The sequence below is a fragment of the Oryctolagus cuniculus genome, chromosome 3 (assembly GCF_051225735.1).
Source record: "Oryctolagus cuniculus isolate XC-2025 breed Fujian yellow rabbit chromosome 3, ASM5122573v1, whole genome shotgun sequence".
Taxonomy (NCBI): Eukaryota; Metazoa; Chordata; class Mammalia; order Lagomorpha; family Leporidae; genus Oryctolagus; species Oryctolagus cuniculus.
The window spans coordinates 29,282,302-29,307,321 of record NC_142869.1 but is presented as its reverse complement, the minus strand read 5'-3'; the positions used below and the strand labels follow the sequence as shown (position 1 = coordinate 29,307,321).

At 36.6% G+C, this 25,020-nt stretch overlaps 1 protein-coding gene across 2 annotated transcripts in view; it reads left to right on the top strand.

Annotated features, from left to right (window-relative positions):
* Positions 1 to 25,020, top strand: part of CPS1 (carbamoyl-phosphate synthase 1) — a 149,897-nt gene that overhangs the window by 15,838 nt on the left and 109,039 nt on the right. For both annotated transcript variants that reach the window (XM_089329898.1, XM_002712455.6), the window contains 4 exons: positions 14,955 to 15,064; positions 18,043 to 18,187; positions 19,285 to 19,374; positions 21,300 to 21,356. In XM_089329898.1, coding sequence (XP_089186024.1) covers positions 14,955 to 15,064; positions 18,043 to 18,187; positions 19,285 to 19,374; positions 21,300 to 21,356 — 402 coding nt within the window. The remainder of the gene's footprint in view (positions 1 to 14,954; positions 15,065 to 18,042; positions 18,188 to 19,284; positions 19,375 to 21,299; positions 21,357 to 25,020) is intronic.

Sequence of the window (25,020 nt, the reverse complement as noted above, 5' to 3'; positions counted from 1 at the left end):
TTCTTGACATAAAACTTAAAAAAAAACCCTATTGGTCTTACTGCCTAGACTAGCTATGGCAGCATGAGTGAGGCACCTTATAAGTAAAATTAAAGAAGACTTCCTTCAATGTTATGCCTAAGGCACCTCACTTGCCCCACCCTATTCCCAGTCCTAGCTCAGAAGCTAAGAATTATATGCCTAAAACACTAGCACTAGTCTTGACTTATGCTTTCCTTACCTTTTCCCTCAAATCCCAACTTGCCTAATACCATCAGACTTATTGAGTATCTGCATGTGAAATTAGGTCCTATGGTTATGGAAATGGAGACCATTCCTCAATTCTTCATATTTCCAACCTGTTCCAGTGGCTGAGGGATATAGTGGAGAGTTTTTGATGTCTCTGATGCAATGATCATGCTAGAGCTCACTTCAGTGAGCTTTAGAGGAGTTTGTGACACAAGATTGACTTGCCTTGATATGACAAGTATTTCCCAGGGTCTTTGCAATGATTGAGGCATGAAGAAAGCTGCATGGCCCAGGGTCAGACTCTGTATTGGACTTCTCAGCCATAAAGATCTATAGGTGTACTTGATTTTTTCATGTGGTCTAAACAATTTTAAATCATAAAAATATTTTCAAGGCTGTCATGTTTTCAACGTAGTAAATGTCACATATTGTTCCCTTAAACTTCATAGGGAAAATATTGGCTAATGTAAAGTTCCCCAAATGAATCAAGAAGATTGTTGCATCATTATAGAATTTTATTGAATAACTGTCTTTTATGATCTAGAACTAAATTAAGACCATAATAATTTACTACCATAAGGTAGAAGTTAGAGCTTAGAGCATTATAGATCCCTCCTGTATTCAGAATAATTTTCCATATAGCAAATGCTCAGTAAGTATCCATTAATAAACCTATACTTTATGAGCATATTTTATAATTAAAGTTTTATAAATACTGTTTTATCATGAGAAATATAACTAGAATGAAACTTAGTGAATTTTTTTGTAAATGTCCAGACCACAGAAAAATTCAAATAAATTAAATTTGTTTTTACCTCTAACATTGGCTTATGTTTAGCTAAAACCAGATGGCTTAGGGTTTTGTAAAGTTTTTAACTTAGGATGTTGTAAGGCTTATTGATTAGTGCTGTTACAGTACTTTCAAATCCTGAAGTGTTAGGCATTGTAAATGCAGAGAAGTCCTATTAAATATTTTAAAGATATAAATTGTTCAATATTTCACTTACCAAAAAAGAACATTTCATGATTCCATCATTTTACTATGTTATCTACACAATAGTTATCTGAAATAAATTCTAGCTTTATGCTTCCTATATTTCGAAGCTTAGTTCAGTTATCTATCTTTCTTTTTAAGATTTATTTATTTAAAAGTCAGATTTACAGTAACAGAAGGAGACAAAGATCTTCCATCCATCCTCTGGCTCATTCCCAGATGGCCAAAACAGCCAGGGCTGGGCCAGGCTGAAGCCAGGAGCCAGGAGGTTCTTCCAGGTCTCCCACATGGGTGCAGGGCCCAAAGAACTTGGGCCGTCTTCTGCTGCTTTTCTCAGGCCATCAGCAGGAAGCTGGATCTGAAGTGGAGCAGCTGGGACACAAACTGGTGCCCACGTGGGATGTTGGCATTGCAGAGGACAGCTTTACCTGCTAGGCCACAGCACCAGCTCCCAGATTTAATTAATAGAATGAGTACTGAGATGAACTAATAGCTAAGAATCATTAGGTAAGCCAGAAATCAAAAATATGTTATATAGCTTTCAGCTTTGGTGAAAATGGAAATAAAGACAAGAGGCCTTTACTTTTGCTGATATGCAAATAATTTACATAGCTAAATAACTCGAGAGCAATGCAGTCATAGTTCCAGAGTAAATCATTATAATTTCCACTTCTAGCTAAAAGGGATTATAATTTCTGTGATGCTTTATATTGAATGTTGAACTGTTTGCTAATTAACTTAAAGCTTTTCATCCAGAACATTTTATTGGTTTGCTCTCACGTCCAGAAGAAATAGTACTATGCTTCCCATTTCACAGATGTGTACGTGCAGTAATTAACATAAAGACACATGGACGTCTGTTTTAGTGCGTAAAGTGAAATATACACCAGCAAATCTGGTTAGAATCTTAATTAGGCCCTCAATACAAGCTAGATCTTTTTAATTTGACATTTTGTTACTGAATTTATATATTTGAAGCCATAGTTATTTAACCTGGCTTCAGAGAGTTCTAAATTATTTCTTCTGCTGTAGTTTTATTGCTTACTAAAGAGCCCATTATATATTGAACTTTATCTCAGTGCAACATTAAATTCAATTTTTCATTTCCATTTTCTTTTTTTGGCTATTTTTGAGAACAGTTGTTTAAATCAAAGTATCACTAAGTATTCCTACTTTAAATGACCAATAACAGTTCCATAATAGAATTTTTAGGTCAATGCTATTTAAAATTGACACATTTCTTCAACCAAAATATTATCATGATGTGTTCGGAACAATACATGCTATTTTCAGTTTTTTATTTGTCTCTTTCTCATATTGTTGTGAATTTCAAATACATAAAAGTCTAATGCAATTTTAGACTGCAAGAAACTTCCCATTTTGACTTCTTTCCAGTGTCTTAAGGAAAAGATCCAATGAAAAATTGGGTGAAAGTAAAGGATCTATTTTTTTAAGTTCATTCAGAATGGTGCTGATATGTGGAGTAATGGTTGAATAACAAGCATGTGTTTTTTAGTAACATAATACTGAGTTCAAAGAAAACCCTAGTCATAAACAAAGGGTTGTTTCAAAAACTCTTATGAGTTAAATTATAAATTATGTTTTAACTTTGCTTTGTAAGACTAAGTTCTTTAATTCAATTTGGCATAGCATCAGGGACATATTTTCAATACTTTTTGAAAGAGAATTTAGCTGTGTGACTCCCACTAATAGTTGTTGCATTATTCTTATCCTAAAAAATTCTTTGAAATATCTACCCATTTATATTTGATCTCAGACTGAGAGTTTTGGTGCATAACTTTAATGTGTAAAATTCTGGTCATTTATTTGTGTTTCATAAAGCTAATCAATCATCTTAGAGGAAATGCAAATCTAGTGTAGATTTACAATTAATTTTAATTTTGAGGAAAAATTAAAAGTCATAAGGAGATGAGGTGTTTGAGAGAAATGTCATAATTGCCTGAAGTACCACATTTTGTAAAACATAAAATAATTTATGATATATTAAAACACCAATGTCTACAGCATACAAACTAATAAACAAAGAGAATTTATTGGGATTTCTACTTGTATGAAAGCCTCTGACACAAAAATGTATTTCCATCAAAAATTATTTATAATTTGTGAAAGAACCCAAGGTTTTATAAATATTAGAAAATGCAACATTAAAGGTAGTATAGAATACCAATTTTATTATTTTATTTTTTAAATATGTATTTATTTATTTGAAAGGCAAAGTTACAGAGAGACAGATCAAAGAATAGAGAGAGAAAGAAAGAGAGAGATTGAGAGAGAGAGAGAGATCTTCTATCCACTGGTTCATTCCCCAAATGGTTGCAATAGCTAGGGCTGGGCCAGGCAGTAGCCAGGAGGCAGGAACTCCATCTGGGTCTCCCACATGGTGACAAGGACCCAAGTACTTGGTCAATACTCATCTTCTTTCCCTGGTGCATTAGTACACAGTTGGATTAGAAGCTCAGCATCTGGGACTTGAACTGGGAGTCATATGGGATGTCTGTTGCAAGCCGTAACATTGGTCCCTAGAATATCAATGCTAGAAGTGATACAAGAGGGCAGTGTTGTGGCATAATGGGTAAAGCCACCACCTATGATGCCAATATCCCATATGGGCACTGATTTGAATCCTGGCTGCTCTACTTCTGATCCAGCTCCCTATTAATGTGACTGAGAAAGCAGCAGAAAATGGCCCAAGTGCTTGAGTTCCTGCCACCCTTACGGGAGACCCAGAAGAAGCTCCGGGCTCCTGGCTTCGGCCCAGGAGCTTCGGCCCTGGCTTCGGCAGTCATCTGAGAAGAGAACTCTCTTTCTGTGTAACTCTGAGTTTCAAATAAATAAATACATTTTAAATAAATAAATAAATAAAAGTGATACAGGAATGAGAGGGTCCCATAGATATTTATGTAACTCAGTTTACTTGGTAGAAAAGAGTATTAAATAAAATTATAAAGCAAGGTATTAAAAATGAAGTAATTGCATATACATAGGAAATTCAGTTTTAGTTCATTTAAATATTTTGTGTTAAAAAATACAATCCTATGGGTGTTTTTCCTATAAATTTGCAGATGAAAGTAACATCTGGTATTATTAGGGCATGGAGCCTTTTAATTTCAATCTTCAACTTTTAAATTTATATAAAGTGTTGGAGACATTCAGTCTTATGGTTAAGACACCTGCATTCCAGACTGTAGTGCTTGTATGTGATTCTCTACTCTGGCTCTCGAGTCCAGCTTTCTGCCACTGTGAACCTGGGAGGCAATGGTGATGCCTCAAGAGATTGTATTCCTGGCAGTCACGTGGGAGACCTGGATTGAGTTTCTGGCTCCTGTGTTCCACTCCAGCCCAGCCCAGCCCAAACCACTGCAGGCATATGGAGCATTCCCCAGCAGATGGGAGCTCTGTCTGTCTGTCTGTCTGTCTCATTTGCTTTGCCTCTCAAATAAATTATTTAAAAAATTAAAAAATATATAAGGAAACAAGAAAGCATAATTTTTGTTTCTTTATTTTATAACTTGATTAACTACCAGGCTAAAAGAAGTCAAACTGTGAGTGTACACTAGCTTTAATGCACTTTCCTTGATTTCCATGTTGACAACAATCCTTGGACTACTTTTTTTTTGTAGCTTGTTTGTATGTTTTGCAAATATAATTACACAGATGGACGAAGACAGATATGGTGCTAAAGAGTTGGAGATAATATTAATAATTACAAATATAATTTAAACACTGGTTTAAAGTCGAATTGTGAGATTTTTAGAAAGTATAGAAATCTGTGTGTGTATGTGTGAGTGAATTTTATGGTAGACAGTTTCATGCTGAACTTGTGTTTAGTGGCCCAAATACACTGAATGTTCACATGTGGGCTCCCTTCTTGAACACTGGACAATTTGAGAATAACATTAACTTTGACTGATTATTCAGTTGAAGCACCTATCATGAATTGAGTTCTCTAGAAATAGATGCTGAGATGTTGTGAAAGGAGCCTGCTGTTCATTAGGGATCACATTTTGTAAAGAGAAGCTCCGGGAAGTGGGTCTGGGTACAGACATAAATTGTGATGCAGGTTAACAAAGTCTTGATGTATTAGTTTGTTTTTCCATCACTATGTGAAATACCTAAGGTAGATTAAGTTTATAAATAAAATAAGTTTATCTATCTCACAGTTCATATGGGTCAAGGGCATGGTACTAGCATTGGCCCTGCTCTGCTGAGAGCCTTCTTTGCTGTGTCATATCATGGAAGATTGCATCATGGCTGGAGCATGTGAAAGGGAGAGACAACATTGCAAAACAGAAAGCCAGAGTGAAATTGGGGCCTCACAATTCCTTCTGAGGACAAAATTCCAATTGACCTAAGAACCTCCCAGAGGACTCCACCTCTTATAGGTCCCAGCTCCTAATTTCTCACAAGCAAGACTAAGATCTCAACACAAGAAACTGGGGGGACAAACTCAAATGTATCAGGCTGTCTGTTAGGATGCTCCTGTCCCCAAGATGCCCTGCACTGGGCCTGGGTCTTCTTGTCGCTGCCTGGCACCTCTTTGCTGCTGAGATAAGACCTTGAAGAAACTGACAGCAAAAATTGATCAGCTGAATCACTCCTCCCAATAGAGCAGTAAATCCTTCCCAGAGGGTGGCTGAAATGGGCTGAAATGTGGATCTTCTTGTCAACTACAGTGTCTATAGTCTATAGTTCTAACAGTCTTGACTTGACTTGAAAACTCAGGGCCTTGAATTGGTGTTAATAGTTTTGCTGTTTCCCTCAGATTGTAAGACAGGGTGCATAATTTAACTTTTTTATTTTTAAAAAGATTTATTTATTTACTTGAAAGAATTATAGAGAAAGAAGGAGAGGCAGAGAGAGAGAGGGAGAGAGGTTTTCTATCCCATGGTTTACTCCACAGTTGGCTGCAACAACCAGAGCTGTGCTGATCTAGCCAGGAGCCAGGAGCTTCTTCCCGGTCTCCCACATGGGTGCAGGGGCCCAAGGACTTGGGCCATCTTCTACTGTTTTCCCAGGCCATAGCAGAGAGCTGGATTGGAAGTGGAGTAGCCAAGACCTGAACCGGTGCCCATATGGGATGCCAGCACTGCAGGCAGCAGCTTTAATTCTGACAATTTATAGATAGGTAATTCTTGGTTAACCTGAGCCTCTTGTGCTTGTCCATAAAGTTTTATTTATTTTCACTTTATTTTAAAGGGACAGAGAGAGAGAGAAAAAAAAAAATCTTCCCTCTGCTGGTTCACTTCTCAAATGCTTGCATTAGCAAGGGTTCAGCTAGGCTGAGACCAGGTCTAGAACTCAACCTGGGTCTCCCGTGTGGGTGGCAGGGACCCAGATATATGGACCATTACCTGCTGCTTTCCAGGGTATATAGAGCAGGAAGCTGGACTGGAATTGGAGTAGCTGAGTTGTGAACACAGGCACTTACGGTGAGTGTCTCAAATGGTGTATTAACTGCTGTACCAAATGACTATCCCTAAATTAAAGTCCTTATAAACAAATTTAAGTAGAGTTTGTGATAGAATTGCTTTCTAGATTCACTTAAAAATTGCAAAGTAGATATAGAAGCTTAGAAAAAGAAAAACAAAGGAGTAATAAATCATAAACTTCAGTTAAGAAATAGCTGTTCTTTCAATTAGTAGTGGAAAGATCTTTGCTTTGCTAAGGCACAGCTAGCTCAAATGCAAAACAGAGATCTTGATATTACCTATCTCATTGTCTTTTGTGAGGTTTAGATGAGAAAACCTGTTAACAGCTTTAGAGGCAGTGCCAAGCACATTCCTGTTAACTATTATGAGACAGGGATAACAGGGAGATAAGGAGGGGAGGAGGGTGGGATTCTATAGTGACAATGAGTTGCCAAATCCTATTTAATCCTGTTTTTCTGACATAGCTTCACAACTCTATATGAAATAGAATGTTTCCCCAAAAGAGGAGAAATTAATTATTCAAAAAGAAATACTCTATTTATGCAACTGATATACACTATAATGGACCTTGATAATAGCAGATTCTCATTAAAGTAATGTCAAAGAGTGGAAATAGAATAATGACAGTTTAGTTAGCTCCTACAAGAATTTCTTTAAGAAATTTTAATGTTTTACTTTTTTCAAATGTAAATATTATTCCAGATATTTTCTTTAAAAAGGTGCCTTAACATATGAATACCAGATAGATAAATGTTGAATATACATTATATTTTGTTACTATTTTCAAAATTAGTTATTTTTTAGTGCCATGGATATATTAGCCTTACACATAAATCTGAACAACAGAAATAAAAATACAACAGCCTCAGTTTTTGGTGGGGGGGAGCAAAAATAAACTATTATTTATAAAATTTTTGGAAATTTGGTGTAGAATATCACATTATATGTATAGGACCACTCCAGCTACTTAAAACAAATTTAATGTTGATGTAGGTAAAATTTGGAAAGAATTTTAGATGAAAAATAAAGGAAGAAAAGAGAGCACTCAGTTATATATACTGAGTGCTTCATCTTCCTCAATGATAGATTACCTTTCTAATAACATAGATAATTATTAATATGAATTATTAAAAAATCATGAGGAAATCTAAAGAATGAAATTTAGATATAATTCTGGTCTCTTTGGTAGGTGTTGCCAATATAACACCTGGCTGATATAGAAAGCCTTTGGGTATCTATTGGGTGCTAGTTCCTCCTCAATCTCAACTCATTTTCTACTTTCTTCTCTTACGTTTCAATATTAATCACACCTGTGTAGAATAACTATCCTTACTTTAAAGAGAAGGTAAAAATTTGTAGAAATAACAAGAAATTGGTGGATATCAAATAATAATTTTGAAACACTGTGGTGTCAGCATTGTGATGTGCTAACATCACACAGTGGCCTGAATGTCTATGCATTCACCAATTATGTAGTGACCACAATACTGTCTGAACAACAGTGGGCTATTTCCGTGGGGATACATTGATGAATTAGGCATTACAATTTCTGTGACAAAAGTCACAATCTAGTAGAGTATAAAAATACTTTAAGCAATTAAAACACAAACAGTCTACACCTATGCAATGGTAACATGAAAGAAACTAATTTTAACTTGAGGGATCTTCGAGGTCCTATCATGGGCACTAGGAAGGATGATTAGGGGGTAAACAGGAAACAAGAAAGATGTTTAGCACAATGGACTGGGGGAGCCTAGGTATTACGTATAGGCAATGGGTCAGATGAAGGGGCTGGTATACTGATTGAGGAATTCTTTTGTTGTTGTTGTTGTTGTTAAAGATTTTATTTATTTATTTATTTGAAAGTCAGAGTTACAAAGAGGCAGAAGCAGATGCAGAGGGAGAAAGAGAGAGGTCTCCCAAACGGCCGCAGCAGCCAGAGCTGGCCCAGGCAGAAGCCAGGAGCCAGTATCTCCATTCAGGTCTCCCACTTGGGTGCAGAGGCCCAGCAGTTGCACCATCCTCTGCTGGCTTCCCAGGTGCATCAGCAGGGAACTGGATCTGAAGTGGAGCAGCCTGGACTCAAACTGACACCCATAGGGGATGCCAGTGCTGCAGGTGGATTCTTAACCTGCCGTGTCCCAGCACCAGCCCCTAACTGAGGAATTGGAGAATAATGTTCAAGAAAGAAGCTTGGGGGCCTGAGTTTTGACTTAGCAGGTAAAGCCACTGCCTGCAATGGCGGCATCAGATAAAGGTGCTGGTTTGTGTCCCCATTGCTCCACTTCTGATTCATTTCCCTGCTAATGCATCTAGGAAAAGCAGAAGAAGATGGCCCAAGTGTTTGGGTCCCTGCCATCAATGTGGAAGACCTGGAAAAGGCTCCTGGCTTCCGCCTGCCCCAGCCCTGGAGTTTGCTGCCACCTGGGGAGTGAGGCAGCTGATGGAAGATTTCTCCCTCTCTCTGTCTCTCCCTCTCTCTCTGTAACCTAAATGTCAGATAAAAACAAATCTTTTAAAGGATGGAAAGGAGGGAGGGAGAAGGGGGGAGGGGGAGGGAGAGAGAGAGAGAGAGAGAGAAGAAGAAGGAGGAGGAGGAAGGAAGGAAGGAGAAAGAAAGAAAGAAAAAGGAAGGAAGGAAAGAAGGAAGGAAGGAGAAGGAAGGAAGCAAGGAGAAGGAAGGAAGGAAGGAGAAAGAAGGAAGGAAGGATGGAAGGAAGGAAGGAAGGAAGGAAGGAAGGAAGGAAGGAAGGAAGGAAGGAACCTTAACTTCACAGGCTGGAATGAGTAGAAATAGGGAAATATTTGAGGGAAGCATAATTTGGAGGCAAAGTAAATGGAGATAGGAGATTTTCTCTTGGGTGGTGGCAAAATTTCCTACCATGTGGAGTTCATTCTAAAAGCAAGTAGTTGAGTATCAGTTGTCATAGTCATTAGTATAAATTATTAAATACTTTGTGATGAAGTAGAACTGTTTTTATTTAGAATATTATTCAAATAACTTAATTATAAGACCTAACTACACTGAGTTGAAAGTTGCTACTTCCAAGAGATGTTAGGAAAATATGCCAAGTGCAGAGACTAAAACTCCTTGGAATCTTAGGTTGTTGAGTTTAAAATATTTGTAAGACTAACCACTACTGGAAAATATTGAATTATGTTTGTGTGTGTGCATTGTGTGTATAAAGAACAATTTAACAAAAAAAGAGAAAAATGAATTAAAAATTTGCAATGTGGCTAAAAGTAAAAATTATATCAAACATGGAAAAATAAATGTTCAATATTTCTAATATCAAAAGAAATTATGGGGAAATTGAGTATGGAGTAGAAGAAAATATGCTTACATACCTCTCAAATTTTCCTCTTTTACTAAATTCATTGTTTAAGTGTTTTGTTATACAACTGGTCAAGTATTTGCTGAAAGTAATTTCACAAGATTTGAGCACAGCTTATCCAATTGCCTACTCTGTGCCAGGCACTGAAGTAGGCTAGAGACACATTAGTGAACAACTGGAGCCTACACTCTGCTCACATTAAGTTCACTGCCTGATGAGATAAACTGTGTAAGGCATGAGACGCTAGATGGTATGTTGGAAGGTAATGAATTCTGAGAAGAAAGAGGGATAGCGTGTTTGAGTTACATCATAATTCTAAGTAAAGGAGACCATGTACAGCCACACCAAGAAAATAACATTCAAACAAAGACTTGAAGAAATCTTTAAATTTTCAACCTTAAACTCAAAATTTGTCCAGAGTTGCTTTATCAACGTTTTCATTTTCATTACTTAAAGCATGAGTGGAAAGTAAATGGTAAATTATTTTTTTTTTAAAAAGATTTATTTATTTGAAAGGCAGAGTGATAGAGAGAAGAAATGGTGGGGGTTGGGGAGAAAATCTTTCATCTGCTCTCCCAAAGGAAAGGATGCTCTTTCATTTATCCTTGTATTCCCAAGTGGTTCAGTTATGCATCAGTGACATTCTTCTCAAGATTTCCTTTATTTCACAATTCACTCACATATCTTGTTCTTTTACTACATGGGAGTGCAGGGGAGGTTCTTTCATTTATCTCCAGAGCCTCTCAAGGTTCTTAGAACCTGGTGGGTTCTCAGCGGTCTTTGCGAGTTGAATGTCTAAATGGCCTTTTGGCGTGTACATGTTTATAAAACACATAGGGACCATGTCATGGTAAGCTCCTTTATTTTGTAGAATGAATTTTTGATGATTTTTTTCTGACATTCTGCAAGTGTATGTATTTCTCTTCATTAAGATTTCCTTTGAATTTTCATCTTTCAAACTACCAAAGTGCTCTGGCATTTGTAGGCAGCTAAATTATAATTTAATGTTATAATCTAATTCCTGTATTATGGACCACTCTCCACTAGGACTGAGACTACTAAAACATCTTGCAATGGTAACAAGGTGATTTCTTTTGGACTCATTGGAATGACATAGCATTTGGGGAACTGTTAGCTAGAAGCAGAGATTCCAAATAATATCTCTTTGTTCAGAGCACCCCTTTTCAATCATTTCATGGATAAGGCAATTGGCCCTCATCATTTTAAATTCACTGGAGGGCAATGTAGTTAAGAGGAATATAAAGGGTACTATAGTCAATAAACAGACGCCTTGTAGTGATATAATATGTTGTGAGAAAGCAGATTGGAAGACCTACAAAAACTGCCAAAAGGAACAAAAATATGATTAAAGGAGCAAAAAGGTTGAATACAATCTCAGGAACTAGTTCAGACAACAGTAAATGTCTCCTCAAATATATCTTTACAAGACAGAAAACAATGTGGAAAACCATTTCTGTGGAGACAGGATGAAAAATATTAAATAGGATTGTAGGAACAGGTTAACAAGAGTTGGATTTGTTAATGTTAATTTTTACCTTTCTTTAAAATGATTAGATAGTGTCTAACAGAGATAAGAGGATTTGAGGTAGATGCTTACGCTAGAGAATAGAAGAAAGCAAAATGAAAACATAAACACAGATATTTTAGGAGGCATGACTCAGAGTAGGACAGATAAACTGATAAGTGAAAACAACTGAAATTTGTAGTTCACACTTAAGTTTTGTGAACTAAGTAATTTTTTAATCAAAGTTGCATATTTTCTTTTTTTACTAAAACATATCCTTCCTTCCTTCCATTTTTTTGTAAAGGCATCCCAGTTACAGATAATGTCCTCAAGAACAGTAACATTACCCATAGGGAAAAAAAAATTATACAGGTTTCCATGACTTAAACCAAAGTGCATCGCCTAGTGAAACATGTCACAGTTGCCTGTGGAGTTGTCCCAAAGAACCTGCCCCTGTGGGGACCCAACACAAGAGTCATTGCAATAGCATATAATAATCCTCAGAAATACATTGAACACTATCATTCTTATTTCCTGAAGTTACCAATTTCTGTCTTGAATTATAATTAGACAAAATAATCAGCAAATTAAAACAAAATATAGAATAAGAATAACATGTAATTAAAAGTGACATTCAAAGCTGATTTTCTGGATACACAAGCAGAATTCAGACTTGCATGTTAATCTGATCTTTGTCAAAGAAGTCATGTCATCATTCTTTGTAATTAACTGATTATTGAGGTCACCTTAGTACTGAGTAATTCTGAAATCTTTTTTAGTTTATTGGCTGTGAAGACAACTACAACTATTAAATGTCATGCTTGAGACCGCAAGCATTGGTTCCAAGGCTATAGTTAAAACTCTACTGCAAAGATATTTTGAGAAGCCAATAAAAGAACAAAATTCTTTAGTTAAACCTGTCGCTGGACATACATACACACTCATTCTCTCACACGCAAACGTATATTAAATACACAGTATGACATTTTGTTTAATCATTCTCAGAAACATAAATTTGAAATCCATGTGTTTTACCTCTGATAAACTAATTACTAAGATTATCTGTAGAAATGAAGATCTCAAACATATCCTATCAATTTTAATAGAGAACACCAATATTGTTTTCTATGTAAATATAAACTAATGTATATGCATTCTCACACACAAGCAAGATTTAAAAAAGTAATATATTGGTTTAAAGATAATCAAAATGGGATTTTTACCTTGAAGAATAAACATTCTAATGTCAACAGACTTGAGTACTTTGGATCTAAGAGGCATCTTATTTTTCAGAGATTATTTTAGAAGGTTTTTATTTTAAATATTTTATTTTACTTTATTTTAAAGGTTTTTCCCTTTTTAACGATGGAAAAGCTGAGTGCAAATTATAAGGCTAGAGGAATATAGAGGCAAAAGTCCAGAAGTCATGTGTTGAGCTCCTGTTGCTTGTGGAAGCTGGGACCTCTAAGTGTATGTGTGAGGCGTGGTGGGAGGGTGGGAGCAGAGGTGGACAAGATATGAACTGATTACATAACTCCTAAAACTCTAGTGGAGAGAGTAGAAAATTTGTACATTTCTGTCTTTAATGACTGCACTTAAACCTTTCAGAAAGAATTACACATAAGCTCAACTCACAGCCAAATTTGTTTCATCATCCGCTACCTGACCCCAGAAAATTTCCGATATCTAATCCTTCAACCTCCAGTATATACCTTTTATTTTATTTATTTATTTATTTTTTTGACAGGCAGAGTGGACAGTAAGAGAGAGACAAGGAGAAAGGTCTTCCTTTTGCCGTTGGTTCACCCTCCAATGGACGCTGCGGCCGGCGTGCAGCACTGATCCTGCAGGAGCCAGGTGCTTCTCCTGGTCTCCCATGGGGTGCAGGGCTCAAACACTTGGGCCATCCTCCACTGCACTCCTGGGCTACAGCAGAGAGCTGGCCTGGAAGAGGGGCAACCGGGACAGAATCTGGCGCCGCGACCGGGACTACAACCCGGTGTGCCGGCGCTGCAGGCAGAGGATTAGCCTATTGGCTGTGGCACCGGCCTCACTATATACCTTTTTTTTTTTTTTTTTTTTTTTTTTTTTTTTTTGACAGGCAGAGTGGACAGTGAGAGAGAGAGAGACAGAGAGAAAGGTCTTCCTTTTGCCGTTAGTTTACCCTCCAATGGCCGCTGTGGCCGGCGCACCACGCTGATCCGATGGCAGGAGCCAGGAGCCAGGTGATTTTCCTGGTCTCTCATGGGGTGCAGGGCCCAAGCACCTGGGCCATCCTCCACTGCACTCCCTGGCCACAGCAGAGGGCTGGCCTGGAAGAGGGGCAACCGGGACAGAATCCAGCGCCCCGACTGGGACTAGAACCCGGTGTGCCGGCGCCGCTAGGTGGAGGATTAGCCTAGTGAGCCGCGGCGCCGGCCTCACTATATACCTTTTCAAAGATACTTTTCTTAAAAGTTTGTTTTTAAAACCATGTTCCAATTAATTTTTCCTAGTTTGAGAGAGATTTTGCCTCTCAAGTTGTAGTTTAACATGCTTAATTTCCTCTGAGTTTTATGGAAATTGGAAATTAAATTTAAATTGTTTCAACAACAGAATTTGGAGTCCTTATGAATGGATGATGTCTGCCTCCTGGATAAGTTTCTCTAATTGTCTTTCATCTTAACCAGGGATTTTACAGAAGCTAGTTCAAAGGTTTATACAATAGAATAACCAAATTCAGAATGCCAACAGTCTAAAGAGGGATCCAGACATGAATATAATTAGCTGCAATAAAAAGCAAAATATTATATACTTTTTTTGAGCAACCCACAGTGCTTGTTTTTTTTTTTATCAGTATTAATAGAGTGATAAAGTTTCAGCTTCTTCACAGCCACAAAGCTTCATAGAGACTGCAGCCCTAAGGATAACTCCATCAAACACGGGAGCCCTGTGGAACTCAATTTGATAGATAATCGTGAAGATTCCTACTAGCTCTAAACCTGACAGTGATGTTGAGCTATGTGATACAATTCACAATGTTTTTGCGAACTCATAAACTTCCCTTAAAGCTATACTTAAGCAAAGCTAGGGGAACATTAAGGGAGATAAGATAGACACATAGCATTTCTGCTAAATTGAAGTATTTCTGGCTTGTCAACAACAAGTAGTCTTAGAATAGGCAATGTATCAGCATGCTTCAGTCCCCTTTTCAAGGAAAATAAACGAAATACCTTCCAGTGACAAGAGCCATGTATTTGGAGAAATGGGACAAGTAACAGAAGGGCAACTCCAAATCTGGGAAGTATGCTTGCATTAACTATTCTGTGTATTTACTTAATGTGTTTGTGTATTTTGTCTTTAGAGTGTGTGTGTGTGTGTGCACACGCACACTCGTACTTTGTATTTTGTATACTGCTAAGATTCCTGCAACTGTTCTTTAGGCACAGACAGCACACATTGTCTTGGAAGATGGAACAAAGATGAAAGGTTACTCCTTCGGCCATCCATCCTCTGTTGCTGGTGAAGTGGTTTTTAACACTGGCCTGGGAGGGTAAGTATGCTTCCATTGCAATACTTTATTCCTCCTCTGTGTAGAGGAATATTGGATGATTTTACTCATGGTGGGAAGTTGAAATTATTGCATCAAAATAAGACTAAGCATTGTCCTGAAGTTGCACCATATCTTAGGCATGGCCTACTGCACCCTTTGCTGAAAAGGCATATTGGCACAGACTTCTTTCTACTTTAAATGAAAGAGAATGTGGACACTCTGGTAGTCATCTGGAAAAAGGAACCAAATTAACTATATAAACTTATGCTGTATGTACACAACATGATTTGTGAAGACACTGATTATATGAAATTATGCAGTGGTTTCTTCAAGGGGTGGTATGGATCTGATTAAGGTGAAAATTGGAACAAAAAGGATAGTTAACATAATTTAGTGATATTGTGCTAGTAAAGAATCAACTATGTAATCTAATATGAAATACCATTGAGAGATAAGAAAGTCCATGGGACTTATACTTTTACACTCCAATATGAATGGTGAAATAACAGATATGTTTGTTTCCCTAAAAATCAATGAGAGAGCAGTTCATAGATTGAATACTTTCAATAATTATCATTTGTTACCCAACTTAATATTTAAGATCTGGTAATAAAGAAAGAAGAGTTGCCATAGAAATCATTTGACTGGTCTTATCTACTCAAGAAATGTTTGGTCACTTGAGTACTAGGAGGCTGAAATTCTTGTCTCAGTTCTGATGATAACTGATTATATAATATTCAGAACACTACCTCATCTTTCTGATTCCTAGTTTCCCCATATAAAAAGTGAGGAGCCTAGATTAGATAGTAATTTATAGACAGGGATTTTAAAAAATGTGACTCTTAAAAATGACAAAATTATTTCAAAAGGTTTCCTTTAGAGAGCCAATTGACTAAACTTCAATGAAAAATTTAAATAATCTTTAGGTAAATTTAAGTTAGTGTCATAAATACAAGTGGACATTGGGTTAAATAATGCTGAAAAAGTTGATTGACCAAACTGCCATTATATTATTAACGTACATTTTCCTCTAAACTTTTGCCTCTCTGTGTGAAATGAAGAATATTAGATGGGTTTTAAAATAGTTACACTGGTGAGAACATTAAATTACAGTGTATGAAACCTGTTTGCAAAGTTTTGCCTCACCAGGCAATTATTTAAGCTTTTCGACAGCACTAATTACTGGCTGTGTTAATATACCTGCCAACAAACAACTGTTTAATATAGATCAGAATGATGGAGGGCACTAGAGTTTTCTTCTCTGTGATGGATTACGGGTAATAAATCTTGTCACATCACAAAAGTCAAACAGGACCTGATGGATTAATTTGCTTCCAACACTGCAGTTCTCTAGGACAAGCTGTATTTATTCATTTACTGCCGAGTATTGTAAGCATATGTTTAAAAGGAACGGCCAGTTCTTTTATGGAAAGAAAAAAGAGGGAGGTAAAATCAAATTAATTAAAGATTTTTTGAAGTAGAAAAAGGCATTCACTTATAAGATTAGTCCTCAGACCCTATTTTCCCATCGAGAAACGCAGCTTTCATTCATTGCATGGCTCACTCAGTAAGGTGGTTGATAATTAAGGGATTTATTTTGTTTTCATCTTCAAGAAATGCATATATGAGTATATTGTGTGTAAGCCTTGGTTAAAAATTTATTAGTTCCTGACAGGTGAGAGGCATTTGAGAAATTAGCTGATGGAGGCTGTAGATGCATACCACACCACTTGAGTCACTCAGGGATGCAGAACTGAAAGGTTCAGTATTCTGTTAACAAAGTTAGTTCCAGTAGGAGTTAGTCTGGATGGAGCTGAAGAAGTTATGTTGATTACTGCATAAGCTGAACTTCATTAGTTTCGAGGTTATCAATTCTGTCCCCTCATGCCTAAATTCACTTTCAGGAGTAATCCACAAAAATATTTGGATTAACTCGTCTTCAGAGAGTGAACATGTAAGAGGGAAGGAAGAACCCAACTGCAATTGTACTCCAGTGTGTGGAATAAATGTAGATAGTCCCTGGTTTTATGGGATACTGTTATTTCTTACTACGAATAAGAAATATCTACACATTACTAGTACTGAATATGCAATATGTATTATTTTTCCCTACCCACACTATAAAATATAGCCTTCTTGCATTCCTCCTTAAAGCCATATTAGTACTTTAAAGTGGTGATTTGAAATTTTAAAATTTAGAAATCAGAAGTGCTTCAGATCATGTTGTTTTTTTCCTAAGCTCATGTCACTCATCTTTAGTAGTAAGCTGGAATCAAGAGCTGGAGTCAGGCACTCTGATCTGGCATGCAGGGGTCCTTACAGCTACGCCAAAACATCCACTCCCAGACCTAATTTTTTGGGACTGATTTTTTTTTCTCAGCTGTTAATTCCTAAGCTTATATACTTTTTTCTAAAATTAAAATATTTTAAAATGGCTTTATTGAGCTTTTCTTTCATATACAATTACTTATTTTAAATGTTCAATGAATTTTAATAAACATGCACATCCATGCAACTGTCATTGACATAATCAAGATGCCATTCAGTATCCTAAAAATACTTTCAAAATTTGGCAGATAATACCTTGCTGACATTGGTAGCTTTCAATAGTAAACATCAGTTTGGACTTACTGGTAGCATAGAGAATCATCAAGATATCTGTAAACTTGAAATATAGCAGTCATGTTTTGGAAATTAAGATGATACAAGGAATTTTTAAAAGGAATTAAAAATTTTAAGGACTTGAAAACATGAAAATTATATGAAAATATTAATACTTAAGAGGCAGTGTTTCTTTCCATATAGTATGAGATAAATTTCCATATCTGTTTTAAGATTTCTCTAGGTTTGCTAAAATTTAGAGATTTTAAACTCTTATCTTTAATTTTTAAGTATTCAATTGTTCAGAGCATTATGCAGATTGTAGTTTTGTAGTTACTTACTTTTTTTGTTGATAATGTTTTTATGTGTTTACCCAGGTACCCAGAAGCTCTTACTGACCCTGCCTACAAGGGACAAATTCTCACCATGGCCAGCCCTATTATTGGGAATGGTGGAGCCCCGGATACTGCTGCATTGGATGAACTAGGACTTAGCAAATATCTGGAGTCTGACGGAATCAAGGTAGTATAAGTGATAACTATTTAAACTGTCTCAATCAATTTGAGGGGGGTAGCTGACTTACTGTTAAGAATCAAGGATGGGAAGTGTTTATCCCTTAATACTGTAGTACAAATGAAATTCATGTACCCAACCTGATTTCTAGGCATATGAGAATAATCTTTAACTTCATAGTATTTCAACTTCATTTCTTGGGGATTTTAGATTTAATGTCTTGATTGAATCAGCACCAAGTCTAAATGACAACTCTGCTTTTAGAATTGGGAAGGAGTTAATTTTTGAAAGAAGTCTGATAATTTACTCTGTAACTCCATATCAGTTACTTGCCTTTCTATTTTATCTTCTTTAGAATATGAATAAAAGATAGTTTATATGCCAATCTAATAGTTAACACATTAAACTTTCCTAGTCAAGGAAACTTGGATAATATCTTAGTAATAGTGACCATATAAAATACAGATATTTGCACCCTAAATTTACCGGCTTTTTTTTTTTTACTATTCTGAATAACTTGGACTGATCATTTATCTTTCACTATTTTAAAAATTCTTCATGTACATTAAAAATTAATTGAATTTAAGCTATTTTTAAATGTTATAGAGAAAATATACATTGTGCAAAAAAATTAGACCTCGTTTAGTCTCTGGATTCAGTAAACTTGATTATCCTGCTTTCCCACAATGTAGTTAAGATAACACTCATATTTTAAAAGAAAATTGTTGATACTCTCTTTTCCTTTATATCTTCAAAATGTTCAGTCTCAAATCAATGTACATAAGATAGCATTTTAAATATTTTATTTCAGAGTAGCTTTAAATTTATAAAATAATAATTATGAAATAGTAATATAAACAGTTTCATGTATCCCTCACCCTGGTTCCCCTATTGTTAGTATCTCATATGAATATATTTGTCACAATTAATGAACAATAGCTAGCTTCCTCTATCTTATCTATTATCTATTTATCTATCATGTTTATCTATATATATTTGGATATAATAAAGCTTTTGTAGAAATGCAAACTGATCCCTTCAGATGAATCACAAAGGTTGTGTAACATTTTGTGCTCGGAAATTTGAAATAACTACCTGTTTTCTAGGTTGCAGGTTTGCTGGTGCTGAATTACAGCAATGACTACAATCACTGGCTGGCCACCAAGAGTCTGGGGCAGTGGCTACAGGAAGAAAAGGTGAGAATTACGAGATATCTCCAGCAACATCTTGGGATGGTTGGTGGGGGAGTCAGTGAAAGTTGAGAGGGTGTATGTGGATTCAAAGGACCAAAATGTCTGGAGTCACCCTCTTTTAAATGCTGAGGACCATGTGTCCTTAAGTTGTCCACTAGGTGGCACTCATATATGCTCCGTAGCATTTTTCTTTTGGGAAATGGGGTAGAGAAAATTTTAGATGTTTGCTTCCTTTTGAATAGCCTAAGTCTTACCCACCCTTCATTGGGTCCTCGTAGCTAGGATCTATTTATGTGACTTGTTTCATGGGTTCTAGAACCAGCTCTGCCCTAAACTATCTACTGTGCCAACTTTATGCAGGTCACAGTCAAATACAGTAGTTTCATTCTCTTTAATTCTTATGAGTATGAAGCTTACCATGAACTCTTTTACAGTTTCAATATTATTATTTATATTAAAACACAACTATATATTATATATAGTTATATATTTGATTATATAAATCTCTTTTGAAATATATAGTAAAAAAGTTATATAAAGGTTATCTTATCCTTTCTATATTTTGAACATTAATTCCTTATCAAATAAGAGGATTTTCTTGTTTGAATATTAGAAGTGCTTAATATTAACAGACCTGCTATATTTGGCTTTATGTCCGGTGTTGCTGTGGCTGCTTTTTGATCAACTGTTGCTTGCCCTGAATATAATTCTAAAAAATCTCTGCCTCTCCAATGAGTATCTCCCTGTTGGGACTAACAGATGTTGCCTCTTTCTGACGAATCAGAAGTCTTGATCTTGGTTTCCTACGTCCCATTATTTATAAGTCTTAAAATAGAGAAGAGGCATCTGTATTATGTCCTCAGGCATACCTATTTTTCTTGACCATTTTCTGAATTTGTCTTTGTCATCCGCACAGCTAATTTTTGTAATGGTCATTCCAGAGACCTCTTCTGTTTCCTCCACTCCCTTCCTCCTCCTCATTCTTAATGATTCTTTTGTGTTATTTAAGACCTTTGGTTTTATAGTTTCTCCACGTCAGAAGTAATAGTTTTAGTACAAGCATCATCCAAGCCTTTGCTAGTTTGTTTTTAAAATGTGTTTTTAATCTTCCTTCCTGATCACAAACAGGTAGAGTAGAAAAAGGTCTAAGATAATAACTAGTCACCTCTATGAGTATTTTCAATGAGGAAACAGCTTGCCTAAACATTTCTCAAAAAACTGGTGAAAATAAAGAAATTAGAACTTATTTTCCTGATTGTTAGCTCACTGCTCTTTGATTATACTATGCCTGTCTCTATCCAACAAAGTCTAAGAAACTAAAACAAATGTGGTGTTGCCTGACCTGATGGGCAAGTCTAGTACAGCATGACTACTAAATAGGGTCTTTTAGAAAGTGTGTTGAGGGCCTACCACATGCCAGTGATACTTGGTTCAAAACATACAAAAACCATAGGCATGCAAATTACGGTATTATTGGTTATGAACTCCCATCAACTCTATTATTTTAGGGTATTTTATATATATTTTTACTTACAAAATGTAAGCAAACTATACACATGTATTTCAAAAGATAAATATACATGTGCTCCTTTATATATATTTTTATATATGTAATGCTATATATTATATAAATATATTACATATTTAGCATCCTGGGTTAAAGTCACCAAAACTGTGGCAGAAGATTGATGATTGAAATTTCTCATTTTTTATTCTGAGGAAGGGCCTGTGTATTAAGAGTCCCATGCCCAACTGGAGCAGCAATTTACTGTGTTCTGACAACACAGTCACCCTGGGTCAGAGGAAAGAAGAAGTGGGGAAATTATTTACTGCTCAAGAAGATAGATGAGGCTAAGTTTGTAACTTGAAAACAATATGCTGTATCTAATTTCCTCCAATTTCACTGTCACTATGATTTTTTCTTATAGGTTCCTGCAATTTATGGAGTGGATACAAGAATGCTGACTAAAATAATTCGAGATAAGGTATGAACATCATCTTTTGCCAAATCTGTGTTTCCTCAATTTTTTTCTCACTACCTGATGCAGCCATTAATATGTAAAAGAATGAACCTGGCCAGCTTCTGCTATTGGGATCTCTGTCATTTTCCTTTATTATTTCCGATGTGATTTTCAAGACTGATACTTAAATGGTTGTAATTGGGTGGATTCAAGATTAATTCACCTGGCAGGAGTTAATTGCATGCCCACTATATGTCCAGTATGCCAACAAATTGAGGCATTCATAATTCCACCTCAGTGACAGAACTTCAGTGAAACAGGTGGAGAAAGTAACTAAGGCATACCAATTTTGCTTAAATTGTTCAGCTACATACTAAGAATGCAAACCAGAAAGTGTGGTGCATTTGGTGGTTTGGTTAGACTTCCTAGGGGGGCTGTTTGTGAAGGTAGTGAGTTATATACCATTAGTGTGCCAAAAGAGCCTCGTAAGGATTACCTCAATCATGTCGAATTTCTTGAGGATGTATCAATGGCTAAGTCAATAAAAGGAAAGGGTACTTAGCTTTCATATCTGGTTGCTGCAGCATCTGATCCTTCCTCTGAGAACCTCGTCACCATCTCCTTCTTGTTGTGAAAGGCTGACTTTTTTTTTCTAGATGATACCATAATATCCAAAATCAGGAGAAAAAAACCCTTTTCATCACCATTATTAAGTAAATTTTCCAAGTTCATCTAATGATTTCTTATTGGATATTATTACATAAAAAGCTAAAATTTGAAAATACCTATGTGAAATAAAGTTTTCAGGAAAACCTGTTGTAGAGTCTTTGTTAAGTCAGCCCTCTGTATCTGTGAGTTCTGCAGTATGAGCTTCAACCAGTCATGGATTGAAAATATTCAGAAAGGGGCTGGTGCTGTAGTGTAACAGGTAAATCTACCACCTTTGACACCAGCATCCCGTATAGGTGGTGGTTATTGTCCTAGCTGCTCCACTTCTGATCCAGCTCCCTGCTAATGGTCTGAGAAAAGCAGCAGGAGATAATGCAGGTGCTTGTCCCTGCCACCCATGTGGGAGACCCGGATGAAGCTCCTGGCTCCTGCTTCAGCCTAGCCCAGCTCTGGCTGTTGCAGACATCTGGGGAGTGATCCAGCAGTTGGAAGATCTCTCTCTCTCTCTCTCTCTCTCTTTTTCTCTCTCTCTTTCTGTTTCCCCCTTTCTCTCTGCAACTCTGACTTTCAAATAAATAAATAAAAACAACCCTTCCTATAAAAAAGTCAGAAAAAGAAATTGCTTCTGTACCAAGCATGTGTGGACTTTTTCCCTTTTCATTATTCTCTGAATGGTATAGTATAGCAATTATTTACAAAGCATCTGTATTGCATTAAGTATCATAAGTAATACAGAGATGATTTTAAGTATGCAGGAGGTTATGTGTATTTGTTTTTCAAATATTATGCCATTTTGTACAGGGAACTTAGTATCTGCAAGTTTTGGCATTGTGAGTGGTCCTGGAATGAGCGCCCCATGGATACTGAGCATCTTCTATATATTAATTCAGGGCGTCTGTAAACAAAAAGCAAAGTGTTTTGAAAATAAAAATAAGACAATGCAACCATGACCAGTGAGAGTTTTCATATTCATTCTATACCACCTCTGATTTTATTATTTCCATCATGATTTTCCTGAGAGTAGATGTTAGTGAGATTACACATGACAAGTAGATTGTTGTATTTTCTTAGCCTAATGGTGTGTGGGAGCGGTAAACAGTGAGGAGACTACCAAAATGAGAAGGAAAATTGGGAAATTCAGTTAAGGTTGTAGAATTGGCAGGTTCGATAGAAGGTTATTAGGTTAATGATTTGGGAAAAGTCTTTACAAGACTGTACTGGTTTTTTCATGTGATTTGTTAAATGAGAATGAGCTCTTATTTTGTCACAGACAGGTTTTCAAAATTCCACTGAATAGATTAACAAAGCAAATTAGTAATATTCCCTATTTCTATTTGTGTATGAGTGATGCTGTTCCATATTTAAAGTACATATTGGGAGTGGGTGTTTAGCCTAGCAGGTAAGATGCCCACATCCTGTGTTGGAATACCTGGTTTCAATTTTTGGCTCCCACTCTTGACTCTAGTTTCCTGCCAAAGCAGACTGTAGGAGGCAGTGATGATGTTTCAGATAATTGGGTTCTTGCCATCCCTAGGGGAGACCTGGATTGCATTCCTGACTCCCAGTTTCATCCTTGGCCCAGTCCTGACTATTGCAGGCTTTTGGGTCAGTAAATCAGTGAGTGGATGGGAGTTCTCTGTTTCTCTGCCTTCCAAATGAACACATACATACACACACATACAAATATTTATATATTATCTTGTTTCTGCTAATCTTGAATTGAAAAGTAAGATTGTACTTCATTCAGTATGCTCTAAGAAAAAGGAAAATTGGGGGCTGGTGTTGTGGCTCACTTGGTTAATCCTCTGCCTGCAGCGCCGGCCTCCCATTTGGGCACTGGGTTCTAGTCTCAGTTGCTCCTCTTCCAGTACAGCTCTCTGCTGTGGCCCAGGAAGGCAGTGGAGGATGGCCCAAGTGCTTGGGCCCCTGCACCTGCATGGGAAACCAGGAGGAAGCACCTGGCTCCTGGCTTCGGATCAGCGCAGCGTTGGCCGTAGTGGCCATTTGGGGAGTGAACCAACGGAAGGAAGACCTTTCTCTCTGTCTCTCTGTCTGAATCTATAACTCTACCTATCAAATAAAAAAAATTAGGGACCCATAAATGTAGTTGAAAGATTATGTGACTTGTATTCTTAAAGTTAAGACCACCCTGAAATCTAGCAAGCCAATTTAGAATTGAAAAAGATTTTATTTTTTGCTTAATATTCCCAGACTTTGTGATAGCACTCTGGTTTAATTTTTAATTTCGATTTACTTATATGAAAGCCAGAGTGTATGTGGGGGGAGAGAGAGAGAGAGAGAGAGAGAGAGAGAGAAACAAGAGAGATCTCCTACCCACTGGTATACTTCCTAAATGTTAGTAATGACTGGAGCTAGGTCAAACTGAAGCTGGGAGCTGGCAACTGGGAAATCCATCCATGTTTCCCACATTGAGTAAAAAGAACCCAACTACTTGAGTCATCACCTACTGTGCCCCCACAGTGGGAATTACCAGGAAGTTGGAATCAGAGGCAGAGGACTCAGACTAGGGCATTCTGATACAGGATGAGACATCCAAGCAATGTCTTAACCACCATGCCAAATGCCTTCCCAGCAGCCTGGTTTTGGTACTTGAACTGAAATAAATATCTTGTCTGCATGATGCACTGGTCCTTTCTACCCACACTCACTCCCAAGTGACTTTTCCCCCAAAGAATACATTTGAAAGGGAAATAAAACTTCTGTTTTCTTTAATAAAATAATTACTTCAGGAAAGGTTCATGGATCAATTATTTTGGCTTTTTCCCCTTAATAATATCTTGATAACTAAATATAGCATGCCATCTTTTCAAGTAGTTCAAAGTAGACTTACTAACAAATATGTAAATCTCGAGATACATCTCATAAAAAGAAGAAAACATTGTGAAAACTTCACAGAGAGTGGAACCTCATTTTAAGTTCAGACCTTTAGAGACTCCTGGACATTAATATGTCTAAGACAGTGAATATTTTCTTTCAACTTTAAGAGATTTAAGACTTA